At 54.8% G+C, this 19,284-nt stretch overlaps 1 protein-coding gene across 1 annotated transcript in view; it reads right to left on the bottom strand.

The window, feature by feature from the left end:
• Window positions 1-1,987: 1,987 nt before the first annotated feature.
• The window catches only part of VIL1 (villin 1), a 26,619-nt gene continuing 9,322 nt past the window's right edge, over window positions 1,988-19,284 (bottom strand). The window contains exons 7-18 of the mRNA XM_045296904.1: window positions 18,414-18,512; window positions 17,662-17,815; window positions 16,758-16,858; window positions 16,529-16,666; window positions 15,849-16,007; window positions 13,714-13,893; window positions 13,116-13,261; window positions 12,224-12,368; window positions 11,650-11,838; window positions 9,301-9,369; window positions 7,830-7,970; window positions 1,988-2,629 (exon numbers count right to left, since the gene is read on the bottom strand). Coding sequence (XP_045152839.1) covers window positions 2,516-2,629; window positions 7,830-7,970; window positions 9,301-9,369; window positions 11,650-11,838; window positions 12,224-12,368; window positions 13,116-13,261; window positions 13,714-13,893; window positions 15,849-16,007; window positions 16,529-16,666; window positions 16,758-16,858; window positions 17,662-17,815; window positions 18,414-18,512 — 1,635 coding nt within the window. The 3' untranslated portion in view covers window positions 1,988-2,515. The remainder of the gene's footprint in view (window positions 2,630-7,829; window positions 7,971-9,300; window positions 9,370-11,649; window positions 11,839-12,223; window positions 12,369-13,115; window positions 13,262-13,713; window positions 13,894-15,848; window positions 16,008-16,528; window positions 16,667-16,757; window positions 16,859-17,661; window positions 17,816-18,413; window positions 18,513-19,284) is intronic.

Genomic DNA, 19,284 nt, shown 5'->3' with positions numbered 1-19,284 from the left:
CTCGCCCTTCCCACCTCGCAACGCACTACAGCGTGCACTGGTCATCCCAGCTCAGTGACAGCTTATTGCTTAATACCTGGAGAGTCCATCTGTGCTGGGGAGAAGATACATTTCTCTTGCAGCGAGAGTTTGCCCAGAATCTGGGTCTGGGACAGTTGGCCTGTTGGGTCCAGGAAGGAGTATTGTGCTTGAGTGCCCAGCAGTCTGCGCGGGAACTAACCTTCCCTGTGGAAACCTGACTGTGTGGCTGTGTTTAAGTGACTGGAAACTGGACAGCTCTTGGTTCTACAGAACCTTTGCTCCAACTGAAATCCTTAAAAATGGGACCGAATGCAAAGAAAAGTTAGGGTTATTTCACCCAGTATTATGGGCCTCTTGGATGTGCTGGCTGCTGCTGCGACTTCAGGAGCCATGTCTTTGATTTCAGCCTTCAAGAAGAGAAGACTTCATGAAGAGCGGTCTCATGTCCATGTGGCCTCAGCAGGATAGAAGTAGAAGCCAGTCCATGAGTTGTTCTGCTGTGTTTATATTTGGGTTCTAAAAGCTATTTCTTTGCTTGCCAAGGTCTGTTCTGTTCATTTCAGTCCCAATGAATGTAAACGTCGTTATGTTTTACGAAGTGTGCAGCATAATACACATCCTCCCAAAAGGCAGATACCAAGGCAGCGCTTTCCTTTCTAAGACCTAAGTTTTAAGACCTCAGCAAGATAGTTCACAAATGCATGTATTCTTCCATATTGCATTCATTAGCATTGTGTAACTATATCAGTGCAGCTAGCTTACACGTGTACAGCTACAGAAGAATTGCAGTGAAGCCTACCTGGACACACCTCAGTTACGGGTTCTTGATAGTGCCCCAAACAAAAGGTTGAGGGTCAGAGGGAGATGAGGTGGTATATAAGCTCATGTAAGATTTACTGACAGGTTATATTAAAAGCAGAAGTAGCAGTGCCTTAAATGTCCACTGCCCTCTGGTGACTTCCGTGGATGCTGTTGGTACCAAGGCATTGTTCGTCCCTATTTGGTTTCATTGGCCTTTTTGTGTGCTTTTTAATGTCCAATCAGGAAGACACAACTAGCTTTCCGAGTCCAAATGAAGCCTGTATGTGCTTATGTCAGGAGATGGTTTAGAAAATACTCACAAAAGATTAAAGAATTTCCTATGGAATCGAATCCACCCTTTTCCTCCCCCTGAGTAATGTCCTCTCAAAAGTGTGGCCAAAACTCGACAGGTTTTGCCTGCCAGCACCTTTCCACGGCAGTACTTCCAAGTTTTACCTCCCCTAGGGCTAGGTCTGGTAACATCTAGAGAGTCGTCTGTTGTACTGGGAAACATAGCGTCTGGGGCCGTGAGAGCCTTGTGACAAGCGTCCGCGGTCTCTCCACAGCCATCGCCCTTATGGCGTGCTTGGCTGCCTCGGGTCCTGTTTCTACACAATTGGGGAATTGGTTCCTTGCCACGTGTGACATGTGTCTGAGAACAGGTATGCCGTGTGAAGGTGAGCATGAGCAGTTGATTTTCCTCATATTGGTCTCTGCACCACACAGGCTCAAAGTGTAGGTACCTCCAATGGCCTAAGCGTAGAGTGGATGGTGGCAAACTGGATCAGACCCAAGTTTGTCAGAGGGCTGGGTGCCAGAGACCAGAAGAATGCCGCCTCCCCACAGATGGTCTATTTCAGGAGCATAGGGGGCTCATTAGGATTGTAGGCAGCTCCTCTGGCCTGGGCAGTGTTGGTTTATACTTAAGGAGGGGAAGGCAAAGTGGGTTTCTGCATTTTGCCTAATTGAGCTGGTACCAGCTGGGCTAGCAGCCTGGACCACGTATGTGCAGTGGTTTTTCTTTGCTCGGAGTGACTTTTGATTGAGTCTGTTTTCTACGGAGCAGCACTTTATCTGTGTTTTAGCAGAACTATTCCTCTGTATCCTTTACGGTTTTTTTGTTTTGTTTTGTTTTTCTTTTTAAATTATGCATTAGTTTTGTGTGTGAAATTAAAGCCTTTATTAACCTGGTGGTTGGAGTATTATTTCAGAAAAGGGCACAATTTGGCAGACATTTGTTGGAGCTGGGAGATCTGTTGGCCTTCTGACCCTACTCCCGGCCAGCACGGTTACACCCCAGAGGACATAGAAGGAGGGCAAACTGAGGCAGGGCCAGAGCTCCTGCTGTTGGGACCAGTGGAAGGTGTGAGGGCATGTGAGGAGGAAGTAGCAGTGCTCTGAGAAAGATACCAAACACCACACCTCAGCCCACCTGCCCTGATAGACCACCACCACACCCTGCTGTGCTGTCAAGTGCTTGGTTGCCCTTCTAAGAAGCAGGAGCTGGAGAGGAAGGAGGGTAAAGTGATGCCCTCTGGGACAAGGGCCCCAGCTACCTGGAGTGCTGGCAGGGGATCACAGTCCTTCCAGGGGCCAAGAGTGGCTCACACACAGGCCCTACTGGCCCCGGGATGGACAGTGAAGCCGTAAGCAGGGTCGGCTAGTGCTTTGCAGCTGCAGCTCCTCTTGCTTTTCAAAAGAGGCCTTTTTCCTTCTTGAGGTTTTGTTGCTTCCACCGAGGCAGGGCCAAGAAGGCAGCGGGAGTCATCCCCAAGGCCTCTGCGAAATCCTCAGGGGACAGGTGCGCCTAGAAACAGAGGGTAAGGGTCACATTCTCTCCCAGGGTTTGTTCTGCTGAGTCATATGAACCCTTTGCCATTGAGTCAGTTCTGACTCATTGGTGACCTCGGCGGTATCAGAGTCAAGTTCTCCATGGAGTTTCCAGTGGTGGTTTATCACAGGTTGTCAGACCTTTCTTCCAAGGTGCCTCTGCCCAAGTCTCCAGCCTTTCTGTCAGCTGCCAAGCAAACTCATGTTGACTACCCAGTGGGTTGTACAGGTGTGACTTAAAAACCAAACCAAACTTACTGCCTTCTTGTCGATTCTGACCGACCCCATAGGACAGGGTAGAAGTGCTCTTTGGGCAGTGGTTCTCAACCTTCCTAATGCCACAACCCTTTAATACAGTTCCTCTTGTGATCACCCCCAACCATAAAATTATTTTTGTTGCTTCATAACGAATTTTGCTACTGTTATGAATCGGGCAACCCCTGTAAAAGGGTCGTTTGACCCCCCAAGGGTCCCTTTGTCTTAGGTGTATCCGAGACTAACTACAGTTGAATGAAGAGCAAAAGAGAGCAGGCAAGGTCAAGTCATGGAAGGTAAGGGCAGCATTTGGGGGTTCCAAAAGTGGAACATACACGGACAGTGTCAAGGTAGCTTGACCTGTTATTTTGTTCACAGTCTCCCTGAAATAAGACATCTGCCTAACTCTGTTTAAGAAGTTGCTTCCCTTTCAAGGTCTTTCTTAGTTTTTCCAATATAAAGTGGGAGGAGTGTCTGAAAGGCCTGTTTGCTTCTTTATAAGCTTTTATCCTCTCGCCATACTTGACTCAAGCTGCATGCTGAACAAATCAGAGAAACGGTTAAAAGAAGAGTACGGCAGGATGGGAGAAAGGCTTAATAACAACCTGCGTGATGCAGATGACACACCTTACAGAAAGTGAGGGCTTGAAGCACGTGCTGATGAAAATCAAGGATTGCCGCCTTCAGTATAGATTGCGATTCAAATGTAAATCAGACCAAAATCCTCACAATTGTACCAGTAGGTAACATCATGATAAATGGGGAAGAGTTTGAATTTGTCAAGGAGTTTGTCTTGGATCCACAATCAATGCTCATGGGAACAGTTGAGATCAAAACACATTACATTGGGTAAACCTGCTGCACAAGACCTCGTTCGAGTACGGAAAAACAAGGATGCTACTTTGAGAACTAAGGTCCACCTGAACCCAAGCCTTTCACATACGCACGTGTGTGCTGGACAATGACTGAGGAAGAATCGATGCCTTTGAATCGTGGTGGTGTAGAAATGTAATGAAAATGCCGTGGGCTGCTAAGAGCACTAGCTGATCTGTCTTGGAAGAAGTATGACCAGAGAGGTGCTTACAGGCAAAGATGGCAAGACATGGTCTTAAATACTTTGGACGTATTATCAGGAGAGACCAGTCCCTGGAGAGAGACGAAAGCGGCGGGAAAGAGGAAGGCCCGTGACAAGATGGAGTAACACAGAGGCGGCAACCGTGGGATAAAGCGCACGAGCCATTGGGAGGATGGTGCAGGAGCAGGCAAGGTCTTGTTTGATGGTGCGTAGAGTCACTATGGGGCAGAACTGACTCAGTGGCGCCTAAAACAAGCTTTTGTAAGGATGAAAAACATCACCTAGGAAAGGACCTTGAAGACCCAGTATCATTTATGTGTCTACTCAACAACCAAGCAGCCTGCCATGAAGAAGCGTAGCCCAGAGAGGAGGCAGGTGGGTCCAGGAGTCGCCGATCGAGGCTGGACATGTAAAACTTGCTTGCTGCGACCACAGGATCCTCGCAAGAGCCCATGATGAGCAGGAGTGACTCCCTTCTGGACCCAACCTTGCTTTGGACCAAATTGAGACTAGTGACACGGCCAGTGAGGCTTGACCCTCTCTGGGAAGCAAAACCAGCAGAATTTTAACCTGCGTGCTGCTGAAGCATTTACAGAGGCACACTTGATACACATTGTCAAGTGATGAAGCCAAAGTTCAAGGTTCTCCCATTCCAAATCCCCCAACTGCCCTGCATGGACTCTCCCTTCCCTCGGGCGGTTTCAGCAGCACTGTGATAAAGGGTGGCCTCTCCCCTTTCCCCCTGGGACCTGCCCAGCAGGTTATCAGGCTTGTAACTGATGAACAGTTCACCAGAATGGTAGTTGTAGCTTTGTAACTTACAAAGTTACAACCTGCTGAGGTTTATCTGTGGACTGGCTTGCTGGGGGGAGAGAGTCCAGAATGGAGCAGCTGTATGGTAAACACCTGTTGATTGCTCAAGCTCAGGTGGTTCTGACGGCCTCGTTCTCTAAACTGTCAATACACTGGCGGCCTGCCCCTGGGATTTTCTTCCAGGTTGAGGAGAGCCCTTCCTAGTCCCCCAGGCAGGGCAGGGCAGCCCTTATTAGGGATTAAATTGGTGGTTTGGACCCCAGTGGAAGAGGGCAGGGCTGCTTTTAGAAGTATCCACCAGTCCCTCAGTCTGCAGAGGCCCACGCGGTCCTTCCTCTCTCATCCAACCAGGCTGAGTCCTCGGTCTACTCTCTGCTGGACCCTGACCCCTTGGGCTAGATAGCGGGGACTGCCCATCCCAGTGGACTTGTATCCTTCAACAGCTGATTACCCACCACACCCAGGGCTACATCCGCCTCCTGTGGCTTATTCAATCAATTACCTCCGGCAGACAGGCCCCACACCCCGTGGGCCAGAGTGAGCTCCACTGGCAAGCCAATGTGCTTGATGACTTTCACTCAGTGAAACACACAGGCCAAGGTGAGTATTTCCACCACAGTCATTTCAAACACTGGATTTTTATGATGGTGTTGTGAAAAGAACAGGGCTAAAGACTGCTTTTTAGGCATGGTGGGGTCTGTGTGTGCCGCTCAATTAACCCATCTGGCTCAAGGACCCTGGCCACCTGCCCTTTAGAAATGTTCTTTTGGCTGTGGGAGACAAGTGGACTCAGAAGACAGACCTGGCTTTGCAGCCAGCTAGCCCTGGAGCCCTGGCGGTACAGTGGTTATGAGATAGACTGCTACCCACGAGGTCAGCAGTTTGAAACCACCAGTCACTCCATTGGAGAAAGATGAGGCTTTCTACTCCCTGTAGAGTTAGTCTCAGAAAGTCACAGGGGCAGTTCCACCCTGAGCTATAGGATCATTATAAGTTGGAATTGACAGTGAAAGTTAATGTTACAATGGCAAGTCACTTGCTTGCCTCTTTAGGTATCAGTTGTTGGGTTGTTTTTTTTCCATTGTGGACCAGACAATAAGAATAATAACTTGCATTGCTGGTGTACTTTCTATGTACCAAGGAGCCCTGGTGGTGTAGTGGTTACAAGTTGGGCTGCTAACCGCAAGGCCAGCAGTTTGAAGCCACCAGTCACTCCTCAGGAGAAAGATAAGGCTTTCTACTCCCATAAAAAGTTTCAGTCTCAGAAACCCACGGGCAAAGTTCTGTCCGGTCCTAAAGGGTTGCTATGAGTCTGAATAGTGTGTTTGGCTTTGGTTTGGTTCTTTGTACCAACAAACCGTAGTGGTGCTGTGTAAGGTTAGGCATTGGGCTATTAACCACGAGGTCAACTGTTCAAAGCCACCAACTGCTCCAAAGAAGAAAAATGAGGCTGTCTGCTCCCATAAAGATGCATAGCCTTGTAAACCCTATAGAAAGTCGCTATGAGTTGTCATCAACTCAATGACAATGAGCTTGGTTACGGGTTCTGTGTAACAGAGGGTGCTTGTCACCCAGACTGCAATCCATTCAATGCTGCAGGAGGACACTGATTCCCCCTGCTCTTCTTGGCAGGTGAGAGGATGTGCCCCACAGCATTCTCCCTGGTACAGGGCAGTTTGGGCTGGGCTCTGTGATCGATGCATTACACGTCTCTGGAGACCAAACTCCTCGAAGACTCAAGTCTAACTGTCCACTGAACATGTAGTGTACCACACAGCTATCACAAAAGACATGACTGTCCCCTCTGCGTTCACACCCATGTGTGCCAAGGAGAACTTCGGAAGGTGTTCAGGGCTGTGACCTTTGGGAAGCAGATGGCCAGGCCTCAGTGCCGCAGCAGTGCTGGGTGAGTTCAAACTGCCAGCCTCGAGGTTAGAGAGCAGTTGACTGCAAACCACTGCACCACTTAGTTGTCCCAACGGCAATGGGTTGTGTTCAGGGTTTTGTATCTCAGAAAAGTGTCTCCTAGTTCCACTCTCTGACACACCCTTGGTCCAGTTACCCTCGAGGGTTGTTGACTTGAGCACCTCCGTATTTCCCTAAGTCACCATCTTCTCTCCACCTTCCTTGGCTCCCGGCAGCACTGCTCTGCTAGCTGGCCTTCTGTGTCGGCCTGGCCAGCCACCATCCCATCTTCAAGAGGAGCTAACAATGATCTTTTCAAGATGATGCACATCTATCAGTCCCCTGCTTCACACCCTCACGGTCTCCCTCCACTTTCAGGAGGGAGAATTCAACTCCTCACATGGCCAAGAAGGCCCTCGCCGGTTCAGGGTCCTACTTTCCTTGGCAGCTAGCTACCTTTGCCCGGCCCACAGTCGGCAGCCACTCTGGCCACCTTGCCATCTGGCCATGCACCTTGCTAGTCTCTGCCTCTGGGCGCCAGACACAGTAGTATCTTCTCCAGGAATAACCCACCCCTGCCCTTTTTATTTTATTTTTTTTTGTTGCCCCCTTTGTTTGAAAAATTCCTGTTCACCTTTCAGACCTAAATCTCTCTGACCGAAACACCTACACTCACCTCTGTGGCTTTTCCTGACCCTCAAGGCTCTTATATGGAGGTGTCTTTGATGCCCCTCCCCGTGTGGGATGGAAACCTATGGCCGGTGATAAGGGGGACCCACCTGTATTGTTCCCAGGACATCCCCAGCACCTCCAAATCTGCGGGGGCACAATAGTTGAAGGGGGCAACTGGACCATTCCCAAATAAACAAGCCCCATCTCTATCAGGGCTCCGTAATGCTGCAGTGGTTATCCTACATTGTGCTGCAATCGCAGGGTTAGCAGTTTGACACCTCCAGCCGCTCTGCAGGAGAAAGATGAGGCCTTCTACTCCCGGCAATTGCGGTCTCAGAGCCCCACGGGTGCAGGTCTTCCCCGTCTTATCAAGTCGCTATGAGTCCACATCGACCCACTGGCTGTGAGTTTGGTTGATTGATGTATCTTATTGTCCCCCCTGGAAGGTCTGACCTACCTCCTTTCTGCTGGGGTTCACCCCCTCGGGGAGCTCTTCCGCCGGCTTGTTCACCAGCTGCTCCAGGGGGAAGATGGGGAGGGGCCCAGAATCAAGGCTGCTGTTGGCGTTGAACACGTCCGGCTCGGGGCTGGTGATCTCCTAGGGAGGAAGTGGACAGCTCGGGTACTTGGGCTACTCCATCACTCCCTCCCTCTGCAGCAAGCTTTGGAGCACTGGTTCCAGGATCTTGATTGCCCCCACCGCTCGCTCACTCCCACACACATACTCCTCCAAGAACACACACGGACCAGACCCACCAGCTCAGAACGCAGTGGGCGGTAACCAGTCGAAGCCAATGGGTGTGAGCTGGCTATTGTGTTCAATAACCTCCCTCCTGCAAAGGTTCCCAAAGTATTCAAGATCGACCGGGCCCATGTGTGACCCTCTCCCACGATACCCTGCTCTGCAACCAGCACCTGCAGGTTCCCCTGCCATGATGTGTACCTTCAAGCCAAGTCTGACTCAGAGACCGAGAAGAACAACGGGGTGGGGCAGACCTGTCCCATGGGGTCCCTGGGCTGTCATCTTTACAGAGGCCGATCACCAGGTCTTTTCTCCCACAGAGGGGCTGGAGGCTCAGGCTGCAGCCTTCACTCTGCTTAACCAGGGCACCAGGGCTTAGCCCTTTCCAGGGCTCCTGACCGTTCCTCAGCCTTGCCCTGTGGGCACCTTCCAACCTTCAGTGAGTCAGCTACTGCTCAGGGTCAACGCTTGGCCTAGGGATGGGGAGAGGCGCCCTGTGTGTCAGCTGCTGGTGGCACCAGTCGGCTGCTGAGGTTAGTCTCCTGTCCTGGGCATTTTTCCGCATCATTTGCCCTGTCTTGCTCCCCCTGTGAGCCAGGAACTCTTGAAAGCAAGGTTTTGGGGTTTTTGTATTCCCAGATTCAAGGAAGCCAGAGGTCCACAGACTCAATGCACAGTCGTCGACTAATTGAAAAATGGACCATGCTGCTGATACCCCCACCTGGAAGGAGCTTGTGCAGAGAGAGCATTATTTTTCAGCGTGTTGCCCGTGGACTGAGCGCATCCAATGATCTGGGTCCTTGGTTAAAAAAAAGGAGCAGGTTCCTAGGTCCCAACTCAATGCTACCAACTGGAATCTGGGAGCAGGCCTCAGCATCTGAGTGTTAATAAGCTTCCCGCCCTCCCCCAATCACCCAGTCTGGTCCGTGTGTGTGTGTTTTTGGAGGAATCTTTCTGAAAGAGAGAATCTGAGCCCTTTCACGAGGGAGCAGAGTGGACATAGCAGTTGGAGGCCGTACAAACAGCAAGAAGAGCTTGCATACCGCACGCAGGGCAAGTGTGGAGAGTGGCTTGTCTCTGGAACTCCCTGACCACCAGCTGGCCACCAGAGGGCCAGCCACCTGGCGCTGATTCAAGAAGGTGTTAAGGGAGAAGGCGGACCAACCCTCCCTCTCCCCTTACTCACAGCAGTGAGCTTGCCCCAGTCTCTCGGGTCTCCAAGTTCCCCCTTCAGTTCCTCGTAGGATTTGGCGTTCTACAAAAAAAGTCAAAGTGACAGGTGAGACAACGCAGAGTGGGCACGAGGCCGTTTTCCTTCAGGGGTGGGGAGGAGACTGACGCCGGGCCTCATGGTGAGCAGGGGACACATCCCCAGCTGGGGCTTGGGGTGGGGGGTTCCCCTGAAAGGAGGTTAGATGGCGGGCATGGAATCTGACTGTTCCCACCCAGCCTGACACGCTCAGGCATCTGTGCCCACAGCTGCATGGAGTCTACAAACCTGCCCATGCTGTGTGGGCTCTCGGGGCCCTCAGGGCCTGGGAGAACTGGGGGACTGCCTTGGGGCCAGGGGGACCCTGTTGCAGAGGTGTGAAGGGGGTGGAAGGCATCATGTCTCCCTGAGGGGCCCCATCTTCATTTCCCCAGTGCCAGGACCTGAGCCTGACACATCGCTTATTCATGCAGAATGAATGAATGAGGCTGCGGACGAGGGGGGAGAGAAGGCTCTGGGGTGTGACTTGGGGCCCAGATGCAGACATGAGACGCTCCCGGCTCCTACATTTGCAGCCTTAGGATTTGTTTGAATGCAGGCTCAGGACTAGACTCTTAAATCGCTGAATTAAAAAAAATTAAAATTTCGCAATTCCGCCCGAGGCCCCCCTGCTCCCGAGGCCTGACCGGCATCATGTTGAGGAGTCATCACAGCTGTCTGTCGCAGAGCAGGCTGTCCCGGTTTCCCAGGCTGTACTCTTTGCAAAGGAGCCCTGCGGGGTACAGTGGGCTTCGCCGGGGCTGCTAACCAACCACAAGGTCAGCAGGGGAAAGTTGAGGCTTCTTGCTCCTGCACCGATTTATAGCCTCGGAAACCCACAGGGACAGCTCTACTCAGTCCTGAAGACCTTCGGGTCTGCTATGCAGCAGAATTGACTCCCTGTCCATGGGTTTGAGTTTTTAATCTTTACCGGATGTCACCGATCTTTTCTCCCAGGATTTGAACCGCAGACCTTGGGGCCAGAAGCCCGGCAGGTCACCACTTAACCTCCCGGGCTCTCCGGCATCAATCCGTGTAGAGGAGCAGAAAGCCCCGCCTGGCCTTGCTTCACTGTGGGCTTTGGCCCTCCCATCGGAAACCTCTGCTGCTCCACCGTGAGGGCCCCCCCTGGGCTTGGCTGCTCTCAGGTCCTTTAAGCAAGCACCCCTGGCTGTCCAGTGCCCTCTGTCCGGTGTCCGTGGGCAAGGACCCCACGGGTGAGCCATTTTGCTTAGGCTTTTGGGGTCAGGAAAGCACTCGTCTTTCCTTCAGAAGTGACTTGCTTCCTTTTCTCCGGAACGAGGTGCCAATAGGACGTTCTCCGAGGAGCGACATGTCCTACACAGGTGCTGCCCAGTGTGGCAGGCACTGCCCACACGTGGCTCCTGACCCCGGAGAAGGCAGCCAGGGCAGTTGAGGGAATGACATGCTTCCTCAAAGCCAGACTCACCGCCGCCAAGTCGATGCCGAGTCATGGCAACCCTCCAGCACAGGGTAGAACTGCCCGTGTGAGTTTCTGAGGTTGGAACTATTTATGGGAGTAGAAAGCCAAGTCTTTCTCCCCAGGAGTAAAGGGTGGGTTTGAACTCCCGACCCTGTCGTCAGCAGCCCAATACATAACCACTGCACTTGCAGGGCTCACTGTAATGCAAATGGCCAGTGTGCCCTTCCCTGGGCTCCCCAGCAGCTCCTGCTCTGTGCAGTGCAGAACCAAAGGCTCTCCATCAGGGCCCAGGTTTCCAACAGAATTCTGCCCTCCCCCTCACCAGGGGGCACAATGCTCGCACTGCAGCCTGGCCTTCCATGCTGTTCTGACTCCGCTCAGCGGTTGCCATTGAGACCTGTGCCCCCTTCGCTTTTCAGTGGGTGATTCGGTGGGGAGTAGAGTCCTAACTACAATGTGGGTTGCTGGCCGCAAGGTCCAGCAGTTCAAAACCACCAGCCACTCCTCAGGAGCAAGATGAGGCTCTCTGCTCCCATAAACAGTCCCTGTCTCAGAGACGCACAGGGATGGTTGCACCCTGTCCTAGAGGGTGGCTAGGAGTCCCAGTCGACCCCGTGGCAATGGGTTGGGTCTCCTAAGGAGCTTCCAGGTGGCGTCACGTCACACCACCAACCGTGCTGGTAGACGCCAAGTTCATTTAGCTGTTGACGCTACCCAAGTCCCTCCAGGTAAGCAGGCCCCGTCCCCAGGGAGCAGGAAGGCTTGTGGCAGTCAGCGCTGCCCCCGGGGGGTGCCAGGAAGAAGCCGTGGAAAGGAGAGGAGAGAAAGCCAGGCTCACTCACATCCCACTTGAAGGGGTCCCAGGCCAGGAACCAGCCTGTGAAGGTGGGTGGCTCGTGCCCCTGCTTCACCACAACGATGGGCGTCTCCGGGTCGCGGCCACTAGGGTGGGTCTTGAGGTACTCCTGCACCGAGGCCGCCGCTGCCACCTTCTCGTCCTCCCTGGCGTGCCTCCCGATCCAGAAGAAGACCTGGGGCACAGGAACGATCCTTGCTCGGGGCTCAGCCCCATAGGTGCCACCTCAAGGCCTCCCACCGTCCCCTCCAGGTCGCCCTGGGCCTTGCCCATGGCATCTGGGAAATGAGTGAGGAGAATGGGCACAGAGTCTGCAAGTCTGTGACTCCCCAGCCCTCGGGAGTCCAGTTCCTCCCCACACACTGCTGCTGGCCCCTGAAATAAAGGGGAGAAGACACCCCAGACCCCTTCCTGAGTCTCTGGGCACATGCCCCATCTGCTGCTTCTCCCTTCTGGGGTTCCTGCTCTTCCTAGGACTATTCCCAGGGAGAATGCACTGGGAGCCGAGACAACATTGACCCTCCTCTTCCTGACTCCAGGGGCCCAGGCCCTGAGCCGACCTGGTCCCAGACATCCAGCAGAAACACGTCATCCTCCTCCAAGTCGTCCTGGTTGAAGTCGGGGATCTCGGTGGCCAGGAAGCGCCCGGTCTGATTGGAGCACTCAAAGAGCCGGGGGGTGATGACCAGGGTTTCATCCTGCAGCCTGAGCGATGGACAGAGAGCCAAGTCAAGTTGGTGGGGGTGGGGGTCAGGGGTGGGGTGGGAGACGCAGGGGCACCGAAGCAGGAAGAAACCCAACTCTTGGCAAGACCCTCTCTTGTCAGATGGCCCCAATCCACAAGGTCAGTAGTTCAAAACCACCAGCCACTCCAAGGAAGAGAGACAGGACTCCTGTTCCCGTAAAGAGTTTGTCTCAAACTCATAGGGGCAGCTCTATCCTGTCCTGTGGGACCACTATGAGTTGGCATCGGCTCTATGGCAGTGTTGTATTCTAGGACCTCGCCTATAGCCCTGTAAGGAGGCTCTCTGGGTTTCCCCTCCATTCCTCCTGCTGCTGGCACTGCCAAGGCTCTCGTGCTCTGGAGCTGGAGAGAGAACAAGAGGTTTTTACCTGGTGATGCCCAGAACCTGGGGCCGGTGTCAAGGGCTGGGGTCCTCTGTCACCTCCTCCTGGGAGGGCAGACCTCTACCTAGCCCTCTCCCTGAGCTGCCTCCTATGTCTGCACATGCCCTTTGCCAAGGGAAGATACCACCCCACCCAGACCTCAGACAAGCCCTGATGACCACTGATGGTGATGTGCCCCAATTCATCTTTCAGCCTTCAGCGTCCCAGCCCATGCCTGCCCCAGGCTCTGGACCACAGGCATGGAGGGGTCAGGGGAGACATAAACCCACCACCACCACCAGCAGCAGCAGCAGCCTTGGGAGGTGGGCCAGAGGCACCGGTTACCTTTTGGTGTTGGCATAGGGGGCCTTCCCACCCAGCGCCATCCAGAAGGTGGCCGGCTCTTGTCCTTCTACCACCACTTGCTTCTCCGTCCGGCAGATGGTGTCGGCCACCATCTTGGCCATCTCCCGCTCATCCCCGCTACAGCCCTGGAAGGAGGAGAGTGGCAGGTGGGCTGCCGGAGGCACGTGCCACCTCCGGCCCCCACCCTTCCCCAGAATGCTCGTGGGTCAGACCCCACACACAGCTAAAGTGGGGCCACTCTCCCCGCTGCCCTTGATGTTCCTAAGAGTGGCAGAGACAAGAGCCCAGAACATGCCCCCCAAGAGGCTGAGGGTCCTCGTCACAGAGGCACTGAGAGAGTGAGCCAGACACAGGCAGACAGCGGCAGGCTCAGACCTCAGACGCAGAGGCAAAGGACGCCAAGGCCTGGCTAGAGGTGGGAAGACCCAGGCCCAGAGCTGGAGAGGCGGCAGAGACCCAGGCCCAGAGGCAGCTGGGAAAAGAGCAAGCGGAACCCAGGTCAACCTAACCGGGCTCTCCTCGGAGGCTGGGGGACCCAGGGCCCCTTGGAGATGGGGGTCTCTGGGCCGGCACACACCTTCCCGCACCACAGGTAACAGCAGGACGGGGTCCTAAGAACGAAGACGTCGTTGGAGTTGAGGGAGTTGGCCCGAGGCGGGACCTCAAAGGCCTTGGTGTTGGCGTCGCTGGTGCCCCGCACCTGGAACAGCTGTGTGGAGGGCGTGGGCTCCGAGCTGTTAGCGCGAGAAGTGCCTCCCTGCCGGAGAGAGGGGTCGCATGATGGGGCGCTCAGAGAGGAAGAGGGGTCGGAGTGGGGTTGGAGTGAGGCTGCTGGCCCCTGGCCTCTTCGCCATCGATGGCACAAGCCGATCTTTCACAAACACGGTTTCTGGCTTCGACAAGGATGGCTGACTGCGCTCCAGCCCAGCAGTTCTATACCTTCCTCATGCTGCGGCCCTGTCAGACAGCTCCTCGTGTGATGGGGACCCCCAGCCATAGAATGATTTTCGTTGCTACTTCATCGCTGTCATTTTGCTACTGTGATGAATCGGGCGGCCCCTGTGAAAGGGTCGTTTGACCCCCAAAGGGGTCTCGGCCCACAGGTGGAGAACAGCTGCCCTAACACATTCTGTGGCTCCGCACAGAAGAAGAGCCCGCCCTTGGCCACGGACGGAAACACCGGAGGTTCAAGTCCACCCGCAAGTGTCAGAGGAAAAGCTGGGCGATCTACCTGGGGAAAACACGCAGCCGCTGAAGCCTCCTGGGAGGCAGTGGGGGTGGGGGGCACCATGAGTCCCTGTGGGCTCGTGCCTGCACCCAGCATTCCCAGGCCCCAGGGGAGGAAGGTGCAAACTGTCTCTCTGGACTTCCCATCAGGTGAGGCTTCTCCCCGACCTCTGTCCCTGCTGCAGCCCGACCCCACTGGCTCCTCTGGCTCCCCTGGGATGCCCCTTCCCCATGAATCCCCCGCCTGGTCCTAATCAGTGCACTCACACTCCCCTTTGGACTCAGCTTCTCCTGGTGGCTCTTCACCCCCCCCTCTGCCGCACACCGGGAGAGGTCACCGCTCAGACACAGCCTCTCCTTTTCCACCAAGAGGAGGGAAGGACCAGCCTGCTCTCCCCCCAGGGGTTCTGCAAAGGGCTGGGGTGTCCTAGCAGGGAAGTGGTCATGCATGGAGCTGCTTCCCGCAAGGTTAAAACCAGCAGCCACTCCTGGGAAAAAGTGGAGGCTTTCTCCTCCTGTAAACGGTTTCAGTCCCAGACACCCACAGGGCAGTTCTGCCCTGTCCTACCAGGTCGCTGAGGACTCAGAACTGACCCGATGGCAGTGAGTGTGGGGCTTCTTTGACAAAGGGCTGTGTATTTAGTAAAAGCCAACCAAGCCAGGCCCCGACTCTTAGAGCACCTATCTAGGGCTCTGAAACTATACATCTTTTTGTATATGTATGTATGTCTATATATATATATATATGTCATTTTATTGGGGGCTCTTACAGCTCTTATAACAATTTATACATCAATTGTACCAAGCTTATTTGTACATATATTGCCATCATCATTTTCAAAACTTTTTCTTTCTATTGAGCCCTTGGTACCAGCTCCTTTCCACCTCCCACCCTCGTGACCCTTTGATAAATTACAAATTATTATTTTCATCTTACACCGTCTGCTGTCTCCCTTCACCCACGAGATTGTAAATCTAGCAGCAGACAGCCTCCTCTTTCTCCCGCAGAGCGGCTGGTGGGTTTGAACTGCCACCCTTATGGTCAGCAGCCCAACACGCACTGGACGGCGGCACCAGGGTGAATGCTCAGTACGCAGGTTATGGAGTCTGTGCGGCTCGCGTGCTGTCTCCGTCTGCTGGGGCTCCCCAGGGCCCTTTGGAGGGGTGTGTGCGCTCATGCAAACCCAGCCAGGTAACTTCAGGAGTTGGCTAGGTGGAAGGTGGGCGGTGCTTGGCACGTAGCAGATGTACGTGCAGCACGTGAAGTGACTGCTTGGTGGTTTCTATTCTCAGTCCCACTCATGGGAGGGGGGTCTCCAGCAGTCGGTTCCCCTTCCCCGGACCCCTCCCACACCCTCACCCCCACGGATGCAGACCGAGCTCCAGTCCTTCACAGACTTGCCCCCTCCCCGCCATCACACACACACACACACACACGTCTGTGGATCCTGCCAGTCAGCACCTCCGTCAGGTCAGCTGCTCTACCTGATAGACCACCATGCGTCCCTTGAAGATGGACATAAGGTGGGGGGGCTCCTTGCCCATGGGGACCCGGATCTGCACTGGCTCGTCATTGTACTGCTGGTCCAGGATGACGGCCTGATAGGCTGAGGCGGCGATTTCATCCTGGCTAGCTTGTCTGCCCTGGTGGGTAAAGAGGGGGCAGGGGAAGAGAGGGGGACAGGGTCAGCACCCACCCCTGGCCTCAACAGCAGCTGCCTGCATTTCTGACCTGGCCTCCAACTCAGCTGGACGGACGGACTCTGACCTCAGTTGTCTACCCAGCCCCAACCCAATCCCTCCCATCTCAGCCCAGCCCTGACCCCAAACCTCATGGTGCCTTCCCTGGGGAAGCACCCCCCCACCCCCCGCCCAAGCAGCACCCAAGTGCTGCGCCCAGTCCCCTCCCCAACCTTCTCTCTGGACAGGGTGCTCATACCACAAGGCAGGGCAAAGGGAACATGGGGGTGAGGTGTGTGTGTGTGATGGGAGTGGACAGGAGACTCAAAGAAGCCAAGAGGAGCAGCGCTCGGGGTCAGCTCTCACAGCCGGCGGAGCCCTGAGAACAGGCTGCCTCTTGAGGGGGTACGCTCCCCAGCACCAGAGATAATCAACTCAGGGGTAAGGGCACTTAGCAGAGGCATGGTGGGTGGGCGGGGCCTGACCTGCCAGATGTAGAGCAGGTAGTGCTGCTTCTCTCCGATGAGGTAGGTGTAGAGCAGCAGGTAGCAGTCGCCCCCGTAGAAGTGTCCTAGCCACTTGGATTCCACCGGCACCAGCTCCAGGTCTTCAATGCGCCACATCTGGACACCACGGCAGGCCCCCCGTGTGAAGTGGAGGACAGGCTCCCTCACCCGTGCCCCACCCCACTGGGCCCTGTTCCCCTCGCCATACCTGCACCTCCCCACTCCCGTCGTCCACCATCTTCTGCTGGGCTGCCACCTGAGGCTGGATGTGCATGGAGGCGGCGTCAAATTTCACCTGTTCCACCTTGGCTGGGGTGGTGGGAGTCACGATAGCCCCGTCACCAGCTGAGGCCTGGCAGGTGGCTTGGCCTATCTGGCCCCCAAGTCCTCGTAACAGCCCCGAGGGTGGCTGTCATTCTGACACCCATTCTCCCGAAGAGGAAAGTGGGGCTGGAGCGAGTCAGTAGCTGGCCCAAGGCCACAGAGTTAGAGAGGCAGCACTCTGGACAGAGAACCATGGCTCCTGGACTGCATGTTTTAAGCGTGCCTGGAGTAGGGGGGGGGCAGACCCCTAGGAAGCCCAGCTCAACAGGGAGCACCCCCCACCCCCCAACCCCTGCACGTGGGGCCAGGGCTGAGACACCATCCTGTACTCCGCCCCCAGTGACCTGGTGCTGAGCTTGCTGACTGGGGCCAAGCCCAGTCCTTGTGAAAGACAGCAGCTCCCAGCCGGCGGGCTCGCTTTCAAGAATCCCTTGAGTGTTCGCAGATGCTGTCATGGCTACGAATAGGGCTTCTAACCACACAGCCAGCAGTTCAAGCCCACCAGCCACTCCCGGGAGAAAGAGGAGGCTTTCTCCTCCCATAAGGAGTTCCAGTCTCAGGACCTCCCAGGGCCAGTTCTACCCTGTCCTATGGGGTTGCCGTGTCTCGGCATCAAGCTGAGGGCAGCGAGTTGGTCTTTGGTCCTGTTTTGGAGTTGACCAATGTCCCCTTGTGTCCCCACTAGGGCCTGGTAAAGTCTTCTTGGGAAGGGAAGGGATGGGTAGGACAGGGTCAGGGAGCTCCCTTGCCCTGCTCCTGGTGCCCCTCCCGCTCGCCCCGGCCCTCACCCACGGAGCCCACAGTGTGGGTTTTCCCCAGGCCCGAGGTCCGGTTGGGCACCGTCCACTTCTGGAAGAGCTGCTGGAAGACGGCCGACTCGGCCCCATCGTTCTGCACCTCCACCTGCGTGCTCGGCGGGTACTGCTTGGCCTTGATGAAGTTCTGGATCGAAAAGGGGGTAGCTGGGAGCTGTAGCTCATCCCGAGACCCCACCCCTATGACAGCCAAAGCCGGCCAGGCTTCCCTAGCCCAAAGCAAACTCAAGGGCAGACCTAATGCTGGCCCCAAGTCCAAATTGGAGCCGAACCTAATCCCAACGAAGACCCCCAACTCCAAGTCCAAATATAGCCTTGCCTCAACTCTTGTCTTGACCCTCTGCCTCCAACCCCAGTGCTAACCCCAACCATCAATCAACACTGAGCCTAAGCAGTTAGGGTTACTGACTGCAGCCCAGGCAATGATCCCAAATTTGGACCAGACCAGACCAGACCAGCCTCCAGGCGCTAAAACAAAGACCAGTCTCCAGTTCTCCTTTCCCTGGTGCAGGTCTGAATCCAGAGGAGGAGGGCTCCCCTCCTGAGGCGGGCCCTGGGCTGTAGGAACAACCACTTCCCCTAGCCAGATGGCCACCGAATAGACCTCACCCCTTGCCCAGAGTCTCCCCCTGGTGCTCTGCCCATTCTGAACCCCAATGTCCTTCTCCCTGAAGGTGTCTGAGCACCTCCCCTTGCTCTCCCTCCTCCTAGAGCCCCACTCATACCAGGGCCTGACTCATGGCTCCCTTCCTCTCCTCGGCATTGGCCTTCTTCCCCTTCCACACAAAGATCTTCAGGCCCCCCTGGTCCAGGATGTAACAGTCCTGCAGGTGAGAGGCAAAGACCCAGATGAGCGCCCCCAGGGCGGTGAGCGGTTGGGACTCTTGATGATCAAAGGTGGGGGGAGGAGTGGAAGAGAGGATTTCATATTCCTGTGGAATCCAGACTTTCTGGAGCCACTGAGGCTGGATCATTCTCCAAAAGGATCGCTTTGTAAGCTTCCGATCTGAACCTTCAGCCAACATTGTCCTCAGAAGCCATCTTTAAGCCAAACCACAAGTTAGCTTCAAAAGTAATGTCTGTCTTGTGTTCTCTAACTAACTAACCTATCTGTCATCGCACTGGAAACAGCAACTCAAAAGGTTACATGAGACTCTCAGGGGCCCTCTTAATAGAGGGGAAGAATTTGGAACCCGACTCGTAGCTTCCCTACAAGACAGGGTAGAACTGCCTCTGAGTTTCCGAGACTGTAACTCTTTAGGGGAGTAGAAAGTCCTGCCTTTCTCCCAGGGAGTGGCTGGTGGTTTCGAACTGCTGACCTTGCAGTGAGCAGCCCAAGGTGTAACCACCAGACCACCAGGGCTCCTTGGTCGCTATGAGTCAGCATGGACTTGATGACAGGGAGTCTGATTTAGGGTTGAATTTGGCCCCCAGAGCAAATGGTTGAAGCTCAGCTTGAAGAATGTAATTCCCAAAGCTGCACAGTACATGTGACATTAGTGGTTTGGTACCTGTCTTACTGTATATAGTCTGCCCCCCCACACACACACACACGTCAAATGTATAGGTATAGATCTAAAGTCTCTTCCCTTCCCA

The sequence above is a fragment of the Echinops telfairi genome, unplaced genomic scaffold, assembly GCF_000313985.2.
Source record: "Echinops telfairi isolate 266 unplaced genomic scaffold, ASM31398v2 ScPeMD7_3;HRSCAF=10, whole genome shotgun sequence".
NCBI classification, from domain to species: domain Eukaryota; kingdom Metazoa; phylum Chordata; class Mammalia; order Afrosoricida; family Tenrecidae; genus Echinops; species Echinops telfairi.
This window is presented reverse-complemented; position numbering and strand designations above follow the sequence as displayed.